Source organism: Staurois parvus, unplaced genomic scaffold (assembly GCF_062004578.1).
Source record: "Staurois parvus isolate SC_StPar_1 unplaced genomic scaffold, SC_StPar_1.0 ptg000160l, whole genome shotgun sequence".
Taxonomy (NCBI): domain Eukaryota; kingdom Metazoa; phylum Chordata; class Amphibia; order Anura; family Ranidae; genus Staurois; species Staurois parvus.
The window spans coordinates 1,259,119-1,278,611 of NW_028317956.1; the positions used below are offsets into that span (position 1 = coordinate 1,259,119).

Below are 19,493 nucleotides of genomic sequence, written 5' to 3' on the forward strand. Positions count from 1 at the left end.
CCAAACGTTTTGAGAATTGACACAAATATTAATTTTCACAAAGTCTGTTACTTCAGTGTTTTTAGATCTTTTTGTCAGATGTTACTGTGGTATACTGAAGTATAATTACAAGCATTTCATAAGTTGCAAAGGCTTTTATTGACAATTTATATTAAGTTTATGCAAAGAATTGATATTTGCAGTGCTGACCTTTCTTTTTTTTCAAGACCTCTGCAATTTTCCCAGTCAACTTCTGGGCCACATCCTGACTAATGGCAGCCCATTCTTGCATAAACAATGTTTGGATTTTGTCATAATTTGTGTGGGTTTTTTTTTTTGGCTCACCCACCTCTTGAGGATTGACCAGAAGTTCTCAATGAGATTAAGGTCTGGGGAGTTTCCTGGCCAAGGACCCAAAATTTTGATGTTTTGTTCCCCAAGCCACTTAGTTAACAGTTTTGCCTTATGGCAAGCTGCTCCATCATGCTGGAAAAGGCATTTTTTGTCACCAAACTGTTCTTGGATGGTTGGGAGAAGTTACTCTCGGAAGATGTTTTCGTATCATTCTTTATTCATGGCTGTGTTCTTAGGCAAAATTGTGAGTGAGTCCCATCCTTTGGCTGGGAAGCAACCCCACACATGAATGGTCTCAGGATGCTTTACTGTTGCCATGACACACAGGACTGATGGTAGCACTCGCCTTTTCTTCTCTGGACAAGGTTTTTTCCGGATGCCCCAAACAATTGAAAAGGGGATTCATCAGAGAAAATGACTTTACCCCAATCCTCAGCAGTCCAGTCCCTGTACCTTTTGCAGAATATCAGTCTGTCCCGGATGTTTTTTTCCTGGAGAGAAGCGGCTTCTTTGCTGTCTTTCTTGACACCAGGCCATCCTCCAAAAGTCTTCGCCTCACTGTGCATGCAGATGCACTCACACCTGCCTGCTGCCATTCCTAAGCAAGCTCTGCACTGGTGGTGCTTCGATCCTGCAGCTGAATCAACTTTAGGAGACAGTCCTGGGACTTGCTGGACTTACTTTAGGCACCTTTTAAGCCTTCTTCACAACAATTGAATCTCTCTTTTTGAAGTTCTTGATGATCCAATAAATGGTTGATTTAGGTGCAATTTTAGTAGCAGCAATATCCTTGTCTGTGAATCCCTTTTTGTGCAAAGCATTGATGACTGCACGTTTCCTTGCAGGTAACCATGGTTAACAGAAGAACAATGATTTCAAGCACCACTCTCCTTTTAAAACTTCCAGTCTGTTATTCCAACTCAATCAGCATGACCGAGTGATCTCCAACCTTGTCCCCATCAACACGGACACCTGTGTTAATGAGAGACACACTGACATGTCAGCTGGTCCTTTTGTGGCAGGGCTGAAATGCAATAGAAAAGTTTTTTTGGGATTAAGTTTATTTTCATGGCAAAGAGTTACTTTGAAATTATTTTCAATTCATCTGATCACTCTTCAAAACATTCTGGAGCATATGCAAATTGCCATCATAAAAACAGGCAGCATACCTTGTGAAAATTTAATATTTGTGTCATTCTCAAAACTTTTGGCCACAGCTTTACGTTTGTCTGGTTTTTTTTTTTCTAGTAATCTCAAACTTCTCCTTTAGTTAGGGTGTTACTTTCTTGAAGCTGGATGCCTCCATTATTTGTTTTTTATACAGAGTAGGGGGATACTATCGTTTTTAATGATGGGGATATTGCACCCTTGAGTGCCTGCCGGCGATCACAACATTGAAGTTGATGTAGTTGGGGCTTCCTTTTTAATGAAGTATATAAACTCCTAAGATGCATTTTTATTTATTAGTTGTATGTTTTATGGTTTTTGTCTTCCTTCCTTTTTTTTTTTTTTTTTTTTTTTTTTTTTAATTTTGCAGGTTGATGATGAATTAGAAATTAAAGCCTACTATGCCGGACATGTCTTGGGTGCTGCCATGTTCCAAATTAAAGTTGGCTCTGAGTCTGTTGTCTATACAGTAAGTGCATTTACTAGATTTTACATTAAAGTTCGCTGGTTTATGTCTATAGCAGAAGCAGATACCAACCAGCTGATTGTTCTTGGGAAAGAGGAGAGCGTTTGGTCAGAAATGTTTTAAAACATCATTCCTTCGATGTAAGTCGTGGCTGGAAGCTGTTGGCCTCATCCCTCTTCTGTCTGTTCATTTAGCCACTTGCCGTCTGCCTACCGTTTTTAAACGGCAGGACGGTGTCACTCTAGGGGCGGGTTGCCGTTCATAAACGGCACCTGCATTTTCTAGTTGTGCGCGCTCCCTCGGAGCGCGCAGCACCGCAATCCGGTGCCTGCTGTGTCCTCCGGACACAGTGGAACACCGATCGTCGGACGGGACCTCTGTGTGAGGTCGCGATCATGTGATCACTGATTGGCCAATCAGTGATCCTATGCAGAGTAGTAAGCAAGATGTCACTTGTGACATCATTGCTTACTACGTGTGAAATCTGTGAATGATCACAGAGGTCACATGGTACAAGGCTATTCACAACAGCCTTGTACCATGTGACAAGCTGTGACCAATCACAGCTCACTCAGTAGTTCTCAACGGCTGCAAGAATGCAGCCAGAGAAGAGCAGAATTGATTGCTTTTACAGCCTTTATGGGTGTAAAAGCAATCAGTGTAAAAAAAAAAAAAAAAATCTTCATCACACCCCACAAGTAGTACACTGTCACCATGGTGACACTGTACTGTTAGGGTGACAGTATGTAAAAAAAACCAAAACATAAATAATATAAAAAAAAAAATTTTTCAAAAATTATAATTTTTGGTTATAAACTAATTTTGTTTTTTTGTTTTTTTTTTTTACTAAAAAGATAACTTAATAAATTTTGCCCAAGATTTATGATGAAATATTTATTTGCAAAATTTTAGAAGAAAAACACTTTTTTTCAAAATTTTTGGACTTTTTCATTTAAATAGCAAAATAAAAATCCCAGCGGTGAATAAATACCACTAAAATAAAGCTTTATCCGTCTCAAAAAAATGCTAAAAAATTCATATAGCTACAGTGTTGCATGACCGCGCAATTGTCATTCAAAGTGTGATAATGTTGAAAGCTGAAAATTGGCCTGGACAGGAAGGGGGTGAAAGTGTCCGGACAGGAAGTGGTTAAAGATGAACTCTTTGGTAAAAGAGTTATTTAATGTTTTTAGATATACCGTATATGCCGGCGTATAAGACGACTTTTTGACCCTTGAAAATCTACTCAAAAGTCGGGGGTCGTCTTATACGCCGGTATACGGCATACTGACACTTTTTAGGGGGGCGTCGCGGTGCCGCCGCCGCCCCCCCCCTTCCAACGGAAGGGACACTAAGTACAGGGGTGGGCAGAAGCTGGTGTTTCTTACCTGACTCCGGTCCCACGATGATCCGGTCCAGGTAGCGCGGCTGCTCCTTCGGTTCGGCCACTGGATGTTCGCGCGGCTGCTCGGCTCCGCCTCCTCACCGGTGATTGGCCGCCAGAACTGTAGCTCAGGAAAGGCACACAGGCGGCCAATCACCGGCCAGGGGGCGGAGCCGAGCGGCCCCGTGAAAATCGAGTGCAGGAGCAGCAGGTAAGTGTGCCGTGTAGAGGTGCTGCTGCAACCACATATGCTGGCTGCAGCAGCACCATACTAGAACAGGGTCAGCAAGTGTCATTGGTGTCAGTGGGAGGAATAGTGCTCCATCACTGATACCAATGATGGAGCACTATTCCTCTCACTGACACCAATGATGGGGCACTATTCCTCCCACTGACACCAATGATGGGGCACTATTCCTCCCACTGACACCAATGATGGGGCACTATTCCTCCCACTGACACCAACGATGGGGCACTATTCCTCCCCCCCACTGACACCAACGATGGGGCACTATTCCTCCCCCCCACTGACACCAACGATGGGGCACTATTCCTCCCCCCCACTGACACCAACGATGGGGCACTATTCCTCCCCCCCACTGACACCAACGATGGGCCACTATTCCACCCCCCCACTGACACCAACGATGGGCCACTATTCTACCCCCCCCCCACTGACACCAACGATGGGCCACTATTCTACCCCCCCCCACTGACACCAATGATGGGACACCATTCCTCCCACAGACACCAATGATGGGGCACTATTCCCCCCACTGATACTAATGATGGGGCACTATTCCCGCCACTGACACCAATGATGGGGCACTATTCCTCCCACTGACACCAATGATGGGGCACTATTCCTCCCACTGATACCAATGATGGGGCACCTATTCCCCCCACTGATACTAATGATGGGGCACTATTCCTGCCACTAATACCAATGATGGGGCACTATTCCTCCCACTGACACCAATGATGGGGCACTATTCCTCCCACTGACACCAATGATGGGGCACTATTCCTCCCACTGATACCAATGATGGGGCACTATTCCTCCCACTGATACCAATGATGGGGCACTATTCCTCCCACTGATACCAATGATGGGGCACCTATTCCCCCCACTGATACTAATGATGGGGCACTATTCCTGCCACTAATACCAATGATGGGGCACTATTCCTCCCACTGACACCGATGATGGGGCACTATTCCTCCCACTGATACCGATGATGGGGCACTATTCATCCCACTGACACCGATGATGGGGCACTATTCCTCCCACTGACACCAATGATGGGGCACTATTGCTCCCACTGGTGTGCATTGGAAGAGGGGTAGTCTTATACGGCGAGTATAGCCCAAACACTACATTTTAGCAGGAAAAGTAGGGGGTCGTCTTATACGCCCAGTCGTCTTATATGCCGGCAAATACGGTACATTTAAAAGAGAGCAGCTTAACCGCTTCCCGACCGCCCTATAGCAGAAATATTGCTACAGGGCAGCATGTGTGTCTGTGTGTGTACGTGATTTTGCATTTCCAGGTAGGGGGTGTGCGTGCCCTACCAGCACCGCCATTCGCGGCTGTCAATCACCGGTTCATGGCCAGTAATTACTCGCCAGTGCCCGGTGATTGCCGAGCATCTCCAACGGGGAGGAGAACTGTTAGTAAACAAAACAGTTCTCCTCCCTGTCAGCTCGTGCACACAATTTTTTTGTAGCCTTCCCCAGATCTGTACCTTGCAGTAAACCTCTCTAAGCTGCTGGCACAGTATGGATTGTCAACTGTGAGGCCTTTTATAGAGAGGTGTGTGCCTTTCCAAATCATGTCCAGTCAATTTCATTTACCACAGGTGTACTCCAATCAAGGTGTAGAAACATCTCGAGAAACAGGAGGCACCTGAGCTAAATTTCAAGTGTTGCTGCAAAGAATGTGAGGAAGGATGGGTGCTGCTCTACCAATCCCTGGAAGTCAAACAGAAAGCGATGTGAGCTCTAGCTGCCCTCAGCCGTCACTCCAGCCATGCCCTATGACATGTTTTGCCCTGTCTATCGGGGGCTTGGTCACAGAGGCTGAGTGATGGGTGCGGGAAAATGTTTCAGAGGGCGTGGCTGGAGTGGCGGCTGAGGCCAGCTAGAGCTCACATCGCTTTCTGTTTGACTTCCAGCGATTGGTAGAGCGGCGTCCATCTTTCTTCACATTCATTATGTTTCTGATATGACTCTGGATTCTGTTCCCCTCTTTTTCTCTGCCGGCGGGGTTATTGTACCCTTTGTCCAGCTTTAAGTGTCGGCTGAGTCCTTGAAAACCCTCTATGTGGCAGTTGCTAAGTGGAGGCGGTAAACATTACACCTTATTGCTCTACCCCTAGACTTAACAATCATTTATCACTTATAGTGAGGAAAGATGGGGGAGGGGTTGGAAAGGGGGGCACTGCAAGGGTGGTTTTTAGATACAGTCCAGAGTTCAGATTTATTACAAAACTTCAGGGGAAAAAAACTGTATCTCATACCAAACACTGCAGTAAATATATGTAATAATAAAAATAACTCAAAATGTACTTACTCGATATACAGTACTTCTATACTTTCTATTTTAATGATTATCTCATATGATTTTTTTTTTTTTTCTTTAGGGAGATTATAACATGACTCCAGATCGGCATTTAGGGTAAGCACCATGTAGTGTATGTGTTTGTGCAGGGAATAGGGTTACATTACTACATCAAAGGATCTGAAACAGCAGTTTCAATATTTGAAATACATTGCTTGGATATCCTTGACTGTTTTGTACATGTCATGACCAGAGAACTTATGTTTCTTTTTCAGAGCTGCCTGGATTGACAAGTGTCGTCCTGACTTACTTATTAGTGAATCCACATATGCTACAACTATCAGAGACTCAAAACGTTGTAGAGAGAGAGACTTTTTGAAGAAGGTCCATGAGACTGTAGAGAAGGGTGGAAAGGTGACACTAATCTTTGTCTAACATATCTTCAATTCACAAGTTCACTGCTAAAGATACCATTGGACACTAGATAATGAATGATCAAATTGAACAAAACACAGGAACAGATTGCTCCATGATATTCAGTATTGTGCGATAAGGTCACTGCATAACAGTGCAGAGACAACAGGTTCACTTTAATGGCAGCTTATACTCTCCTTCACTTCCCTGCTTCTCGGTTTGCCCAAACACAGAGTAACAGACCTAGTACTTTCCCCTGACTATGCTGATCTTTGTTCAGTGGCTGCTTGGGCACTCTGCACCGTAACTTGGGCATTACTTGGCACTAGCAAGGCTTCTTCTTGTGTGGGCAAGGGGATAGAAAGGAATGAAGGAAAACAAATTGATCCACAATGCCTGCAGCAACAGAGGTCAGTGAGGACATGTTTTAAAGCTCATTTAGTGCTTTGGTAAGAATATGTAAACATATGAATGCCTATGGCCTGACCACATGTACACTTTCATATGCTTGGGCTTCTTGACATTGGTATAGTTAAGCATCATTAGGGCTGTCCTTGGATTCACAGATTTATGTTTTTATTTGTAGGTTCTCATTCCTGTGTTTGCTCTGGGGAGAGCTCAGGAACTCTGCATTTTGCTGGAGACCTTCTGGTAACATTTCTTTCATAATACTAGAAACAATGTAAACCATTTTTCAGGCAACATGAATTATGAGTTCTATACAGCCTTTTTGTTTGATTTCTTTGGTTTATTTTACTGAAAACAGAATAACAATGTTGTAAGTTACACAGTATGTTTGGGGTAATATACTCTAAATACTGTGGGCCAAATCCAACTCTGACACGGGTGTTTGTCTCTGAGTTTCCATTTCATGATTCCATACCAGGAGTTCCCCTCTCTGCCAAACATGAAGTCTGACCCCTCTTAATGTATGCTGTAACATAAAATTAGATACTTTTATTTTAGATACTGCTTTAAAACCACCGGGGGTTTGTTATATCCTTAATAAAATAACCGATAACAAATGCATTCACAAATATGTATTCTCATGAATGAAACTGCTAAGTATACAGCTGAAATACTCCTTTTACCTGTAAAGGAATCCTAAATTTGGTTGGCAAGTCTTGTGATAGACACACTGCTAGACAGTAGGATCCATCTCCTTCTTTCTGGGTCACTGGACAGAAGTGATGATGCCATTCCATTGTCCAATTACAAGGCTGGAGGTAGAAAGGTGGCATGTGAACTTTGAGTCGCTAAACCAGGAAGACATGTCTACCTGTTCAGTGTGGTAAATGTGTATAAATCACAAGGCTGTCTGTACATTGCAGGGAAAACTGTACACATACTGTACCCGGAGGTTTAGCTACAGAGGTTACTGGGAGCAAACTGTAGAGGTAGAATCAATGGTTCATCACCTCTGCTTAAGTCTCAGTGGTTTTTATCCAGTGATCATGTGCATCGACAATAGCAATTGGACCAATGCCCTGGCATTGGTCACATGATCATATGCCAAAATCTCCTTTTCCTTTTAAAGCTGAAGTCTAGGCAGATATATAGCAGACATAAATGCATCTCCGATCATTAATACAGCATAATATGCAAAGAGCTTACGTACCCGAATATGACCTAGTATAAGCTGCTTGCAGTCCTTGTATAGCAGAGCTGGAGCGAAAGAAAGAAGCCAGTCAGTTCACGTGCCAACAAGAAGCATGCTGATAGGAGGAGAAAGTAGAGTGACAGAGGGTTGACACAGGCGGGGTCAGGTCCAGGACAACCCAGACTCTGTCATGTAGTGAAAGAGAAAAATGTATTGCAGGGAATTTCATTGGACTGAAGCAAAATATTGCAGCAAAAGCTGGTTTTCTTCTTTATTTGCATCTTGTTTACTTTTGGCTGGGGGTTTACGTTAATAATGCAACTTTTTCAGTCCTTCATTTCACTTTTAGCACATGAGGAATTAAAGGATAAGTTCACTTTTTTTTCTAACATTACATGTTATGTGTTACACCCATATTCAGGGTGTATCATGTTACTGCTGCAGCTGCCCCCAGACTCCCCGCTGTGACAGCAAGCCAGGGTTTTTCACCCCCAATCCCCCCACCCACCTTGTTTCAATTTTAAAAAGATGGTGGTGTGCGGGGCTCCGCCCACCCAACCGCATCACTCATTCACAGAGTTTTGTGAATGGGAAACTACCTTTGGCCTTTGCGGCTGGTGTCTTGTAGTTCTCAATCTACCAGAGAGCTGTTTTGCACTCTAGGAAGTTTATTGATGCTTCCTATAAGTGTTTAAATGTCTTCTCACACAAGATACGAGCAGACTACTTACACTGACAGTTTGCAAGAGACCTGCATTGCACCAGATCTGCTGATCACAAGTGCAATGCTTTACAGGCTCCCAATAAAATGTAATAAACTTTTTTTTTTTTTTTTACCTGCTAAAAGATGTTTATTTTTTTTAAAGGCGAACGTATTCTTTTTAAGGTTTGTTTAGGTGTTAAAATATTTTTGATCATTGCACAACTTCATTTTCCATGCTTATTTTGCTATGATAGAAAATGTGTGTTTTGTTTTATTTTTCTACTTTTTCCATGAGTCTTTGCACTCCATAAATAGTAATTGTGTTTTTGTCACAAGGAGGGTTATTTTTCTGAAACTGCATTGTGGAGTCTGGATAGAACACAAGAAGTCATGTTGCACTCATTAATATTACCAGGAACTGTCCAGCTTTGCTGTAGTATAAACTGGTATAGTAAAATGATTACTCTTCCTTAGGGAACGGATGAACTTGAAAGCCCCAATTTATTTCTCTACGGGTCTGACAGAGAAAGCCAACCATTATTATAAGCTCTTCATTACCTGGACCAATCAGAAGATCAGAAAGACTTTTGTACAGAGGAACATGTTCGAGTTTAAACATATCAAGGCCTTTGACCGAGCTTTTGCAGATAACCCGGGGCCAATGGTGAGACAACACAATGTGACTTCAATCCTACCAATTTAAAATACTCTGGAGTACTAGAGTTTTCTTTGCTGTAGCCTGATTGTAAACGTATATTTTTTTGGCTTCATGTATAACAAAAGACAAAAGTGGGTTGGTGTACCGTAAACCCTAACATACAATACGAAATTATTATTAAATTGACTACTGTAAGCCAGATTATGACACAAGAAGACATATTTTTGTGATTTTTAAGACTAAATGTTCTTGTGATCTGATTGTTTCAGGTGGTTTTTGCAACTCCTGGAATGCTGCACGCTGGCCAGTCCTTGCAGATTTTCCGTAAATGGGCAGGCAATGAAAAGAACATGGTGAGATCTAGCTATATACATAGGTGTATTCTATCTACTGCTGTCTAGCTGGCTTTGCATTCATGTGGCAAATACTGTATATTTGTTTTGTAAATTTAAATTCTACTGCTTGGGGTTTGATGATTAGAAGAGCACAGCGATCTTCTTTTTTACTTGTAATTTGTAATCCTTGGTACAAGGGCAGAGGCAGGCACACAATACGTTTTTTTCAGTGGCAGCCTCCATTAGCTGCCTCCCCTTCTACCCTGAGAACAGTTCTGTTGGTGATAAATGCCCTCTAGTGGTGGTTTTGGCTAAGCACTAGGGTTCTTGAAGATAGTCCAAGCACACGGCGGGGCACCACTTTAGTAACCAGGAAGCAGCTGGGTGTATGTGGAAATTCAGGAGCCACAGACGGTAAGTGAAAGGAGTGCAGAGGGAGCAAAGGTGACAGACTGGTGTTGTTGGTTTCCTACATTTATCCAGTGTAAACTAGAAAATTATTACAGGGTTTGGGACTGCTCTGAGGTCTAAAGGTGCATGCTGAGGAATCGGCAGTGGGGAACCAGGAACCAAGCACCAAGCAAGTTTGAAGAAAACATTTGCTGGACATTAAGAATGCCTTGCTTTTACTCAATACATCATTCCTAGTAGTTTGTTGGACAGAGTAAATCTTCAGCATTACAGTTTTTTTTCTTTACCAAATATTTTATTAGGCATTTTAAAAGAAACATACAAAACATGACAAATCGTATGATACAGAGCGACAACTAACAATAAAAGATAGGGAAACAACACACAGCAAACACAGAGATACAAATACAAGACCCACACTGGGGTCCAGATAACACTATGAAAGGCAAAGGACCGCAACCATTTTCAAAAATATAAAAGTTACATATAAAGAAAGCAACAAAAAGAAAACACATAGAGAGCAATGCTCTCATATGGCAATGTCGTTCCTGAGAATCATAGACTTGTAAGACAACAAAAATAAATGACCAACAATCGGTCTAATTTAAACAAACCATACGAAACAAAAATGGAACGCTTCACGAATTTACGTGTCATCCTTGCGCAGGTGCCATGCTAATCTTCTCGGTATCGTTCCAATTTTAGTATGTGTGCTGCCGCAGCAAGCACAGCATTACAGTTTTTTGAACAAGGTGGCAGTGGAGGCTAACCGTCTCATTGGAATTAGGAATCTTATAGAGATTACAATGAACTTGCCCTTCTCATGATGGAAACCGTTTATGGAATACATTTGGAGGCTGTTATTTATTGCTACCTCCCTGGCAGTTGAGGTGAAACAGGCTTCAATACTTTCTGAGACCCTGACCTGTATGAAGAGAAGGAGCTCTACCTTCACTCTGACTTTCCTGGCCTGCATCAGATGAGTAACTGAGAAAGCACTGAAACCAGAGACAGACAGGCAACTAATATCTTTACAGGAAAGTCAGAACAGGCGGCCTCTTTATTTCTATCATTACAGTTTAAAGAAAAATGGTCAAAGCATCATATCTTTACGGGTCAATTCAACGAAATTTAAAATTTTTGTTATGTGTACCACAAACATATAAAGCACTCTATTTGCATAAAGAAAGAAGAATTCTGGAAGCTTTTTTTCTAAAGGTTGCCAGAGAGGAAGTCAGCTGTGCAAAAAAAATATAACACGTGTTTACAATTTATTTATATTCTATTAAAGAACAGGTCATATACAGTATATCCTATGCATATTTGATGCATTGTCAGGTGAACCTTTCATAGGAATTAATGAAACCGCTTGGAAAATGTATCAAAAACACAATTTAATAAATGGCCTCTTAAGATTGAACATCAGGCAGATAACTAAATTTACAGCTAAAATGAGGCCACGGGATGCCCGCAAAAGTTTTATAAGGTATGGGGGCCTTAGCTCGACACTCAGGATACTAGTGATTCTGTGCAATCCTTGATTTCAGATCGGACTGTCTTGGGACCTTGATGTTTTTAAACATATTGTACTCTATGGCCACCACCTCACTCCCAGTTTTGTATAAGTTGTTGGGTAACGAACCATGTACTAGCTTTCTCACCTATGTAGGGTTACACCTCTTTGAGGATGAAACCTGCAGGAATGTTACCACATTGTTCAAGGTTTTGTATGTCTTATTCACTGTATTTCTATTCAATATTGTACTTGTGATCCTGATTACGCTGGTCCGATTTGATGTCTCCAGCCTCTGTTCGTTTGACATTCCATATGTCCATATATTTGTCCATGTCCACTAAATTATCAATAAAAATTAGTTTAAAAAGAATTATGCAGCTAAAACACATTTTATATGAACTGTCAAACCTGCCAACGGATTTGAAATTGTAGCTATCTTGGGATCCAAGCACCACTGCCTGGATCTTCAGGCAGTCAGAATATTCAGCTAGAATATCTCACTGCTGGAGTCTCCAAAATATACAAAATGCTGCTGGGTGATTAAGCCCAGGATTATGTCTCCATAAACAAAATATGTGCGTGGGTGCAGAGATCTTTTTTATTAATTCAGAATATTGTGCGATGAAATGTAACATGTACATTAAAAGGGAGCATTTCAAGTGGAGTTCCACCCAATTTTTAAAGTTTGTCCCCATGTATTGCTTCCAGCTGTCCTATCAATGTTTGAAAACTTAGGGAGAAAAAAAAAAAATATGTGCCAAACGTTTAGGCTGCCTGAAGCACTGCACTTCCGATGTACCTCGCCGTGGCGAGGTATATCATATCCTCTCGCCCGTTAGTTCCTGGGATATATGTGTCATCAACCCCAGAAGTCAACGGGCATCCTCCGCTCTGCAACAAGTGTGCCACACTTTCTTCACACTGCGGAGGAGTGAGATCAGGATGTGCATGCTAGGTAGCCTGCTGCACCGTATCCTGGAAGAAAGTGCGACTGGACTTCAGATGCCCACTGTGAAGATCGATGTATACAGGAGGGGCTTAAAAAAAATGACTGGAACTCTGCTTTAAACTTTCCTGTAATTACTCTCAATCTGCACAGTGCTTGTGACTTCCCAAGAGCTTGACATGATCCTTAGACTTACCTGTCCTATTTCCCTTTGTTCCTGTGTAGGTGATTATGCCAGGTTACTGTGTGCAGGGCACAGTGGGTCACAAGATCCTAAGTGGGCAACGCAAGCTGGAGATGGAAGGGAGACAGACAGTAGGTTTCCTATACAGTTTAAAATGCACTTACATTTACAAAATGAATGGTTTGGTTTCCTACATGGTACAAATAAAGGGTCTATGGTTCTTGTCTTTTAGTGAAAATTTCTTTTATTTTGTTTTTAAATGATAGTTATATTTAATTCCTAATTTTGCTGTATTATTTCTTGCCAGCTGGAGGTGAAGATGCAGGTAGAGTATATGTCCTTCAGTGCCCACGCTGATGCTAAAGGCATCATGCAGCTGATCCGCCAGGCAGAACCACGAAATGTGCTACTGGTGCATGGAGAGGCCAAAAAGATGGAGTTTCTCAAGCAGAAGATTGAGCAAGAGTTTCGTAAGTTGTTATTCTTTATTTTATATAAATATCTGTCTTTACTGTAACCTTATTCCAACCATGAACACATCTTACTTTCAGCCCAACACAGAGGTCTTACAGAATCCAGTTCTTTTTCTATTCCTTGTTTTTCCCTATTCTCTCTATTACTTTGTGTCTCCAGATATTCATTGCTATATGCCGTTTAATGGGGAGACAGCCACTATTGCCACCAACCCCAACATTCCTGTTGACATTTCCCTAGGACTACTGAAGAAAGAGACTGCTCTAAGTAAGTCAGTCAGATGTCTTATGTTTTTTCCCTATTGTGTTTAGAATGAAGCAGCAGGCAAACTTCTAAATACGCCATTGAAATACATATGTGAACTAAACATTACCTAACAAAACATGGCAGAGGTCCCCAAACCTTCTAAACAAAGGGCCAGCTCACTGGCCTTCATATTTTAGAGGAGCCAAATTGTGACCAGAGAAAGTTGAAAATGGCCTAGTGCTTGTGGTCAGTAGGGCAAATCGTGACCCATTGGTTGCGTTAGTTGGAGGAATAGTACCCCATTTGTGGTGTCTTTTGGAGGAATCATGCCCCAAGGGTCAGCTAGAACTAAGCAAAGGGCGAAATCCGTCCACCAGCTGTAGTTTGGGAAACATTAGATTAGAGCCTTTGTCAGGTGTGTATTGCTGTCTGTGTTCCCACTGGGGAGACTTACCTCTGTAGTGAAAGTGAGGGAAAATCTAAAATTTTAGAGTTGCCACCAGAACAAAAGGTGAGAAAAAGTCCTAAAAAACACTGTCACCTGTTCCTATGATGGCTCTCTAACATGGACATTTCTCCTTTCATATCCTGCTTTATCTTCAGTGCAGGGTTGCCCAGTAGTAAGCTTGGGAGGCTGCTGACCAGATTTGGTGATCACAGGTCCTGGCTTCTCTTTACATGTCTGCGAGCTGTAGCTTTTTGAGATCCCTGCTCCCCAGGCTAGTTGAACACTTTAAGATCCTACTTGTAGCAGAGGCCTGTGCCAGCCAATTAGGACAAAAAACTATATACTAAAACAAACTTTCTGATGGATGTCCTACACGTGCTGCATTTGGCACAGCTTATAGAACATTTATTTGGAATAACCCTTAGTTCATGTCCTTGGCCTGATATATATTTATATTATATACACACACTGACATATATGCCTTTGTAACTGTAGGTCTTGTACCAGAGTGTAAGAAGCCCAGGCTGATGCATGGAACCCTTATCATGAAAGATAATGTAAGTAAAGCTGAAACAGCAACTTCGGTGTCTTATCACAGTATACCTCTGTGAAATGAGATAAAGTGTTTGTTATCCCAGCATTTCATATTCCTGATGTCTGCCTGTTAAGGCTGCAAAAAGGGGGTACCACTGGTCCCCTTGTACAGGGCCTAGGCCCCTTCAGTTCAGCCGGAGGGCCCAGGCAGCAGGAGGAATCAGATCGTGGATAGGAGGAGATGATCAGGGAGGGGTAAGCATCTATAGGAACAGATTCCCTGTATGACTCTGCAGTAGCTGAAAGCTGGCTTCTCCACTCCCTCCAGCCAGCTTTCAGTTGCTGTAAAGAGAGCCATACAGGGAATTAATTCCTGTAATTGCTCCCCCACCTGTTGTCCATGATGGGATGCCTCCTGGGGGTAGGAAGGGGCTACTCACCCCTTCCTGTTTTGTAGGCTGTACAGGGCCCTGTGATTTCTAACAGCAGCCCTTCCTGTTGTACTATGTACTGTGTTTAAAAATTATTGTGTTCTTTGTATTACTTCCTTTATGTGAAATATCTGGTGTTCCTGCCAGTCCCCCCTGCTTTACTATTTCAAAGTGACAACACTATGCAGGAGAGCACAGCCATTCCTGTGTGTTTAGTTTTTTAGCTGTGCTAGGAGCACAGCTTGCCTGTCCTCTGATGAACAGACGTGTGCTGATTACCCCCCACCCCCACCCATTCACTGTGAAGATCAGTATACTGTTGTTTCTCCACCCCACCTCTTCAAGCCCTATTATGCAGCTGAGAACTGAGGTCATGTGGTCACTTAGTTATAATATATATAATATATATTCCAGAAAATTAGATATTTGGAATGTAATCTTGGTTTGAAGAAAAATTACAAATCTTGTAATATTTGGAATGTAATCTTGAAGAAAATTACAAAAGTACTTCTAGCTCTATTTCTACTGTTCTTCATAACAAGAGATACATACATACATATTTGTACATTTTGTATACCTTAATTAAAACTATTACTGGTAAAAAAAAATAGAGTTAGGAGGTTGGTAGAGGACGGAGTGACATAAAGAAGTTGCAATACTCTTTCAATCTGTTGCTGTACCTTGCAATACTAATTTTTGCCACAAGATGTCCTCAGTCGTTCAGGATGAATGGTGCCCAGTGTCCCTCAACCCTGAAGACTGGGAACATGCTATGAATGCAGGATGTCATGGGCCCAGCCCTGGAGTGAGCCTAACAGTGCCCTTCATCCACAGTATGATGCAGACAGCAGCACTGATGACACCCAGAGTTGGGCTTTAAGTGTATTGTTTGATAAGTAAATATCTAGCCTAGGAGAACGTTTCTGTGGAATTGTACTTTGAAAGGACAGATTCTATTGTAAACAGCTACTTTGGACAGATCAGCAATATTTGCAGTGTTACGCTTTATCTATTCTAATATATAATCCGAAGTAATGCTTTCTTTGCTTATGACTATGAATAATATATACATTGCCACTGACTATTCTCTCTATGGCAGAGCCTTCGTCTGGTGTCCCCAGAACAAGCACTAAAGGAGATTGGCCTTAGTGAACACCAGCTCAGGTTCACTTGTAGGATACATATTCAGGATCCACATAAGGAGCCTGAGACTGTGCTGCGGATATACAACCACCTGAAAAGGCAAGTAGGGTGCACAAATTACAACATAAACTAGCAGCTGGATGTTAGTCTCTTGTTTGTGTGGGAACACGTTCTAGTCTGTACTTACACTATGTACAGGGGTCAGACAAAAATATAGAAACACTACATGATTTGTAGGTGTGAAAGTGACAACATGTTTCACGTTAAAAGCAGAAGTGATGTAACATTCTTTTGCTTCCACTGTGTGATGAGACGCCTAGCTAACAGGTGTGAAGCCTCATTTTCATCGATCACCGTGTGCACTGCTAGTAATACAGTCATGTCAGAGCTCACGGAGCTTCAAAGATGACAAATTGTTGGTGCCCACTTAGCTGGTGCCTCTGTGACTGAACTTGCCAATTTATTTTCCGTGTTGCAAGGTGCAGTATAAAGGTTACAACGGAATATACAGTTTGTGGGAAAACGTTGTCTGATAAAGGTTAAGCGTGGTCAACTGACCAAAAGAGACAAAAGGATGCAGGATTGTGACCCGGAATAAGAAAACAACTGCTGCAAAAGTGTCTTCCAAAGCCCATGTCCACAAACACTGTGTGCGGTGGGCACTGCATGAGGAAAATATTCACGGGTGAGCTGCAGTTGCCAAACACACTAGTGACTGATATTAATGCTCAGAAGAGGAGAGAGTGGTGCAACATCCATAAATCCTGGACTACCAATCAATGGAAGACTGTAATATGGTCCGATGAATGGAGCTTCACACTGCTCCCAACCATCGGACGTGTTTATATGTGGCAGAGCTTACGACCAGGACTGTCTTGTGCCAACAGTAAAGCGTGGTGGTGGTGCAATAATGGTTTGGGCAGACATATCTTGGTATTCTGAAGGCCCCATCATCAGTTTGAAAGGTGGAGTCACTGCCAGTCCCTATGTACAAATTTTGGCCGACCATGTGCACCCCATGGTGCAGACATTGTTTCCTGAAGACAGCACCATTTACCAAGACGATAATGCTTTCATTCACACAGCTGGTGTTGTCAAATCATGGTTTGTCGAGCATGCAGACGATGTCTCGCACCTCTATATCATAGTGCAACAAAGGTCTGTGGAGAGCAAGGTTTGGACTCGGTTTTCCACCTCTGGCATCTCTGCAAGAACGGGAACGATCTTTGCATGAAGGGTGGTATCAGATTCCATTATCCACTATCCAATTCCCAGAAGAATTCAGGGCATTCTGGATTTAAAAGGTGGTCCAACACCATATTGAGTAATGATTTCATTCTTTTACCTGGTATTTCTATAACTTTGTCCAACCTCTGTATATATTCATGGGGGAAGCCATATTTGATAAATACTAAACGTTTGCATTAATACACAATGATTGTACTTTACTGCTCTCTCTCAAGTTGGTGAGTTTGATTTCTTTAAAGAGTATAAGCTGTTCACCCAGGAAAGTGAGCGTTCATAAAAAAAGTGAACCTATGTTTACTTTGCATACCGAATCCATGTGCGGGGGAGGGGATATTTGCTAAAACACAGCTTCATCTTCACTAAGCTCAGTAAAGTCTATCTTCCTCCAGCTGATTCACTGAATGCAATGCACACCGCTGTGTGCATGTTACTTTATCTCAGAAAGTTGTTCAAAAGGGAGGTTAATTACAAACTGACAGTTCACTCCTTCTTGTGGCTAATCTACAAATCTATAGTTAATACAATATCAAAAATAAAGAACAGCAACCATTTAAAAATTTCTTCAAGGTAAACACTGCAATAATACCTGTAAATCTTTGTAAATACACAATTTCCCTTTTTTGTAAACCTACACTCCTACATTAACCACTGTGCGGGCGAGCGGCAGCTCTGGGCAAAGCGTCGTAATGTTATGTGGTTTTCTATTTCTGGGTGTGCATGTGCACCCCTATGCCGTCCAGGGAGAGAAGAACGAAAACGGAACTGAATAAAAGCACTACATTTTACATACACGTTAGATTAGCACATTTTAGCTCTTTGATCGCCCCGTCACCCAGCGTCATTATTTAGAATTTTGCAATGATCACTGTATTACTGCCACTAGCGACATCAGATAACGCCCCTCCCAGCCATAGTCAGCTACTGTTATAGTGTGCAGGCAATCTAAGTTGCCGATCACCGCCATTACTAGTATAGTGTTTGTACGGATCAATAAATGGATCAGGAACAGAACTATACTAGTGCCTCCTTTTTGTATAGTGTCCCTAAAAACGCAGTGTTAGCATGATCAGCCCCGTTTACTGCCAGCGTTAGCGTTTAGCCTCTCCACTGTTTTTCATATGAAAACTTATCACGGTTTCTAAATTTAAAAACTTTTTTAGGGCCCAACCCTCAACATAGCATTGCAATTAATAATGATTTTTCATATGTCCGTGTTCTCTGTTGTTACATATATGCCCAACATGGACCAGCAACGTACTGGTACATTGCTGGACTTTGAGTGGTTATACTGGGATGATGCCTGCAGCTACAGGCATCATCCTGGTATGGTTTTTTTTTCAACTGGCGGTCGGCTTTCATGTATAAACAATCCTAGTTGCTAATTAGTCGCTGGATCGCTTTTACAAGCAGCGGGACTAGCAACCCCCACTGCCTTCCAAGGTTTTCTTGGGCTCTCCCATCCCACCAGAGAACCCAAAAATGTAGCCGGCAGTTCTGGCTGACAATAGAGATGATCGGCGATTGGAATGCCTCCAGTCCTCTTTATGGTCTAAGAGACTGGAAGCTGCGAGCATTTTATCATTTTACGTTTCGCCGGATATAAACCGTGCGATTTTAAAATTGGGAAAGCATCTGATCACACCGATCTTAGGGAGATCAGATGCTATAAGGGCAGAGGAGAGAGCTAGAGTTTAATAGATCCCAGATTTCTTAGAAAAGAATACCTGTCACTGCCTATTGCTATCACAGGGGATATTTTAATTCCCTGTGATAACAATAAAAGTGATCAAAGAAAAAAAAAAAGAAAGGTTCAGTGTGAAAATAATTAAGTAAAAAAAAAAAAAGGAAAAATAAGTAATTATAAAAATAAAAATTCACCCCATCCCCACGCGCAAAGGCAAACGCAAGCAGCGGTATGTAAACAGAGCATGCACCATGCATGTGAGGTATCACCACAAACATCAGACCAAGGGCAGTAATTCTAGCACTAGACGTCCTGTGTAAATCTAAAGTGGTGATCTGTAAAGGCTTTTAAAGCATCGCCTATGGATATTACAAATTTACGTAATTTGTTGCATGGGCATGTCATGTTTGGTATCCATTTACTTGGTGTAACATCTTTTATATACGATCAAACAATTGGGCAATATATTGTGGTTTTGTGCATTAAAATTCAAAAAAGTGTATTTTTTAAAAAAAAAAAATCAGCATTTTAAAAATCGCTGCACAAATACTGTGTGACATAAATAATTTAACACCCATCATTTTCACCCTGAAACCCCGAACAATACA

The 19,493-nt window shown here is 42.0% G+C and overlaps 1 protein-coding gene, 1 long non-coding RNA gene and 1 other non-coding gene across 3 annotated transcripts in view; 1 reads left to right on the top strand and 2 right to left on the bottom strand.

Annotated features, from left to right (window-relative positions):
- Positions 1-19,493, top strand: part of INTS11 (integrator complex subunit 11) — a 54,577-nt gene that overhangs the window by 27,413 nt on the left and 7,671 nt on the right. The window contains exons 6-16 of the mRNA XM_089675948.1: positions 1,871-1,969; positions 5,993-6,027; positions 6,186-6,324; positions 6,911-6,975; positions 9,102-9,291; positions 9,555-9,638; positions 12,719-12,808; positions 12,985-13,147; positions 13,311-13,418; positions 14,341-14,402; positions 15,910-16,052. Of these exons, the coding sequence (XP_089532074.1) occupies positions 1,871-1,969; positions 5,993-6,027; positions 6,186-6,324; positions 6,911-6,975; positions 9,102-9,291; positions 9,555-9,638; positions 12,719-12,808; positions 12,985-13,147; positions 13,311-13,418; positions 14,341-14,402; positions 15,910-16,052 (1,178 nt within the window). The remainder of the gene's footprint in view (positions 1-1,870; positions 1,970-5,992; positions 6,028-6,185; positions 6,325-6,910; positions 6,976-9,101; positions 9,292-9,554; positions 9,639-12,718; positions 12,809-12,984; positions 13,148-13,310; positions 13,419-14,340; positions 14,403-15,909; positions 16,053-19,493) is intronic.
- On the bottom strand, positions 7,058-8,016 carry LOC149463065 (uncharacterized). The gene is made up of 3 exons (XR_016312521.1): positions 7,943-8,016; positions 7,416-7,544; positions 7,058-7,258 (listed from the first exon to the last, which is right to left on the bottom strand). It is a non-coding gene; the product is annotated as an uncharacterized LOC149463065 (long non-coding RNA).
- Positions 10,654-10,760, bottom strand: LOC149463066 (U6 spliceosomal RNA). The gene has a single exon (XR_016312523.1). It is a non-coding gene; the product is annotated as a U6 spliceosomal RNA (small nuclear RNA).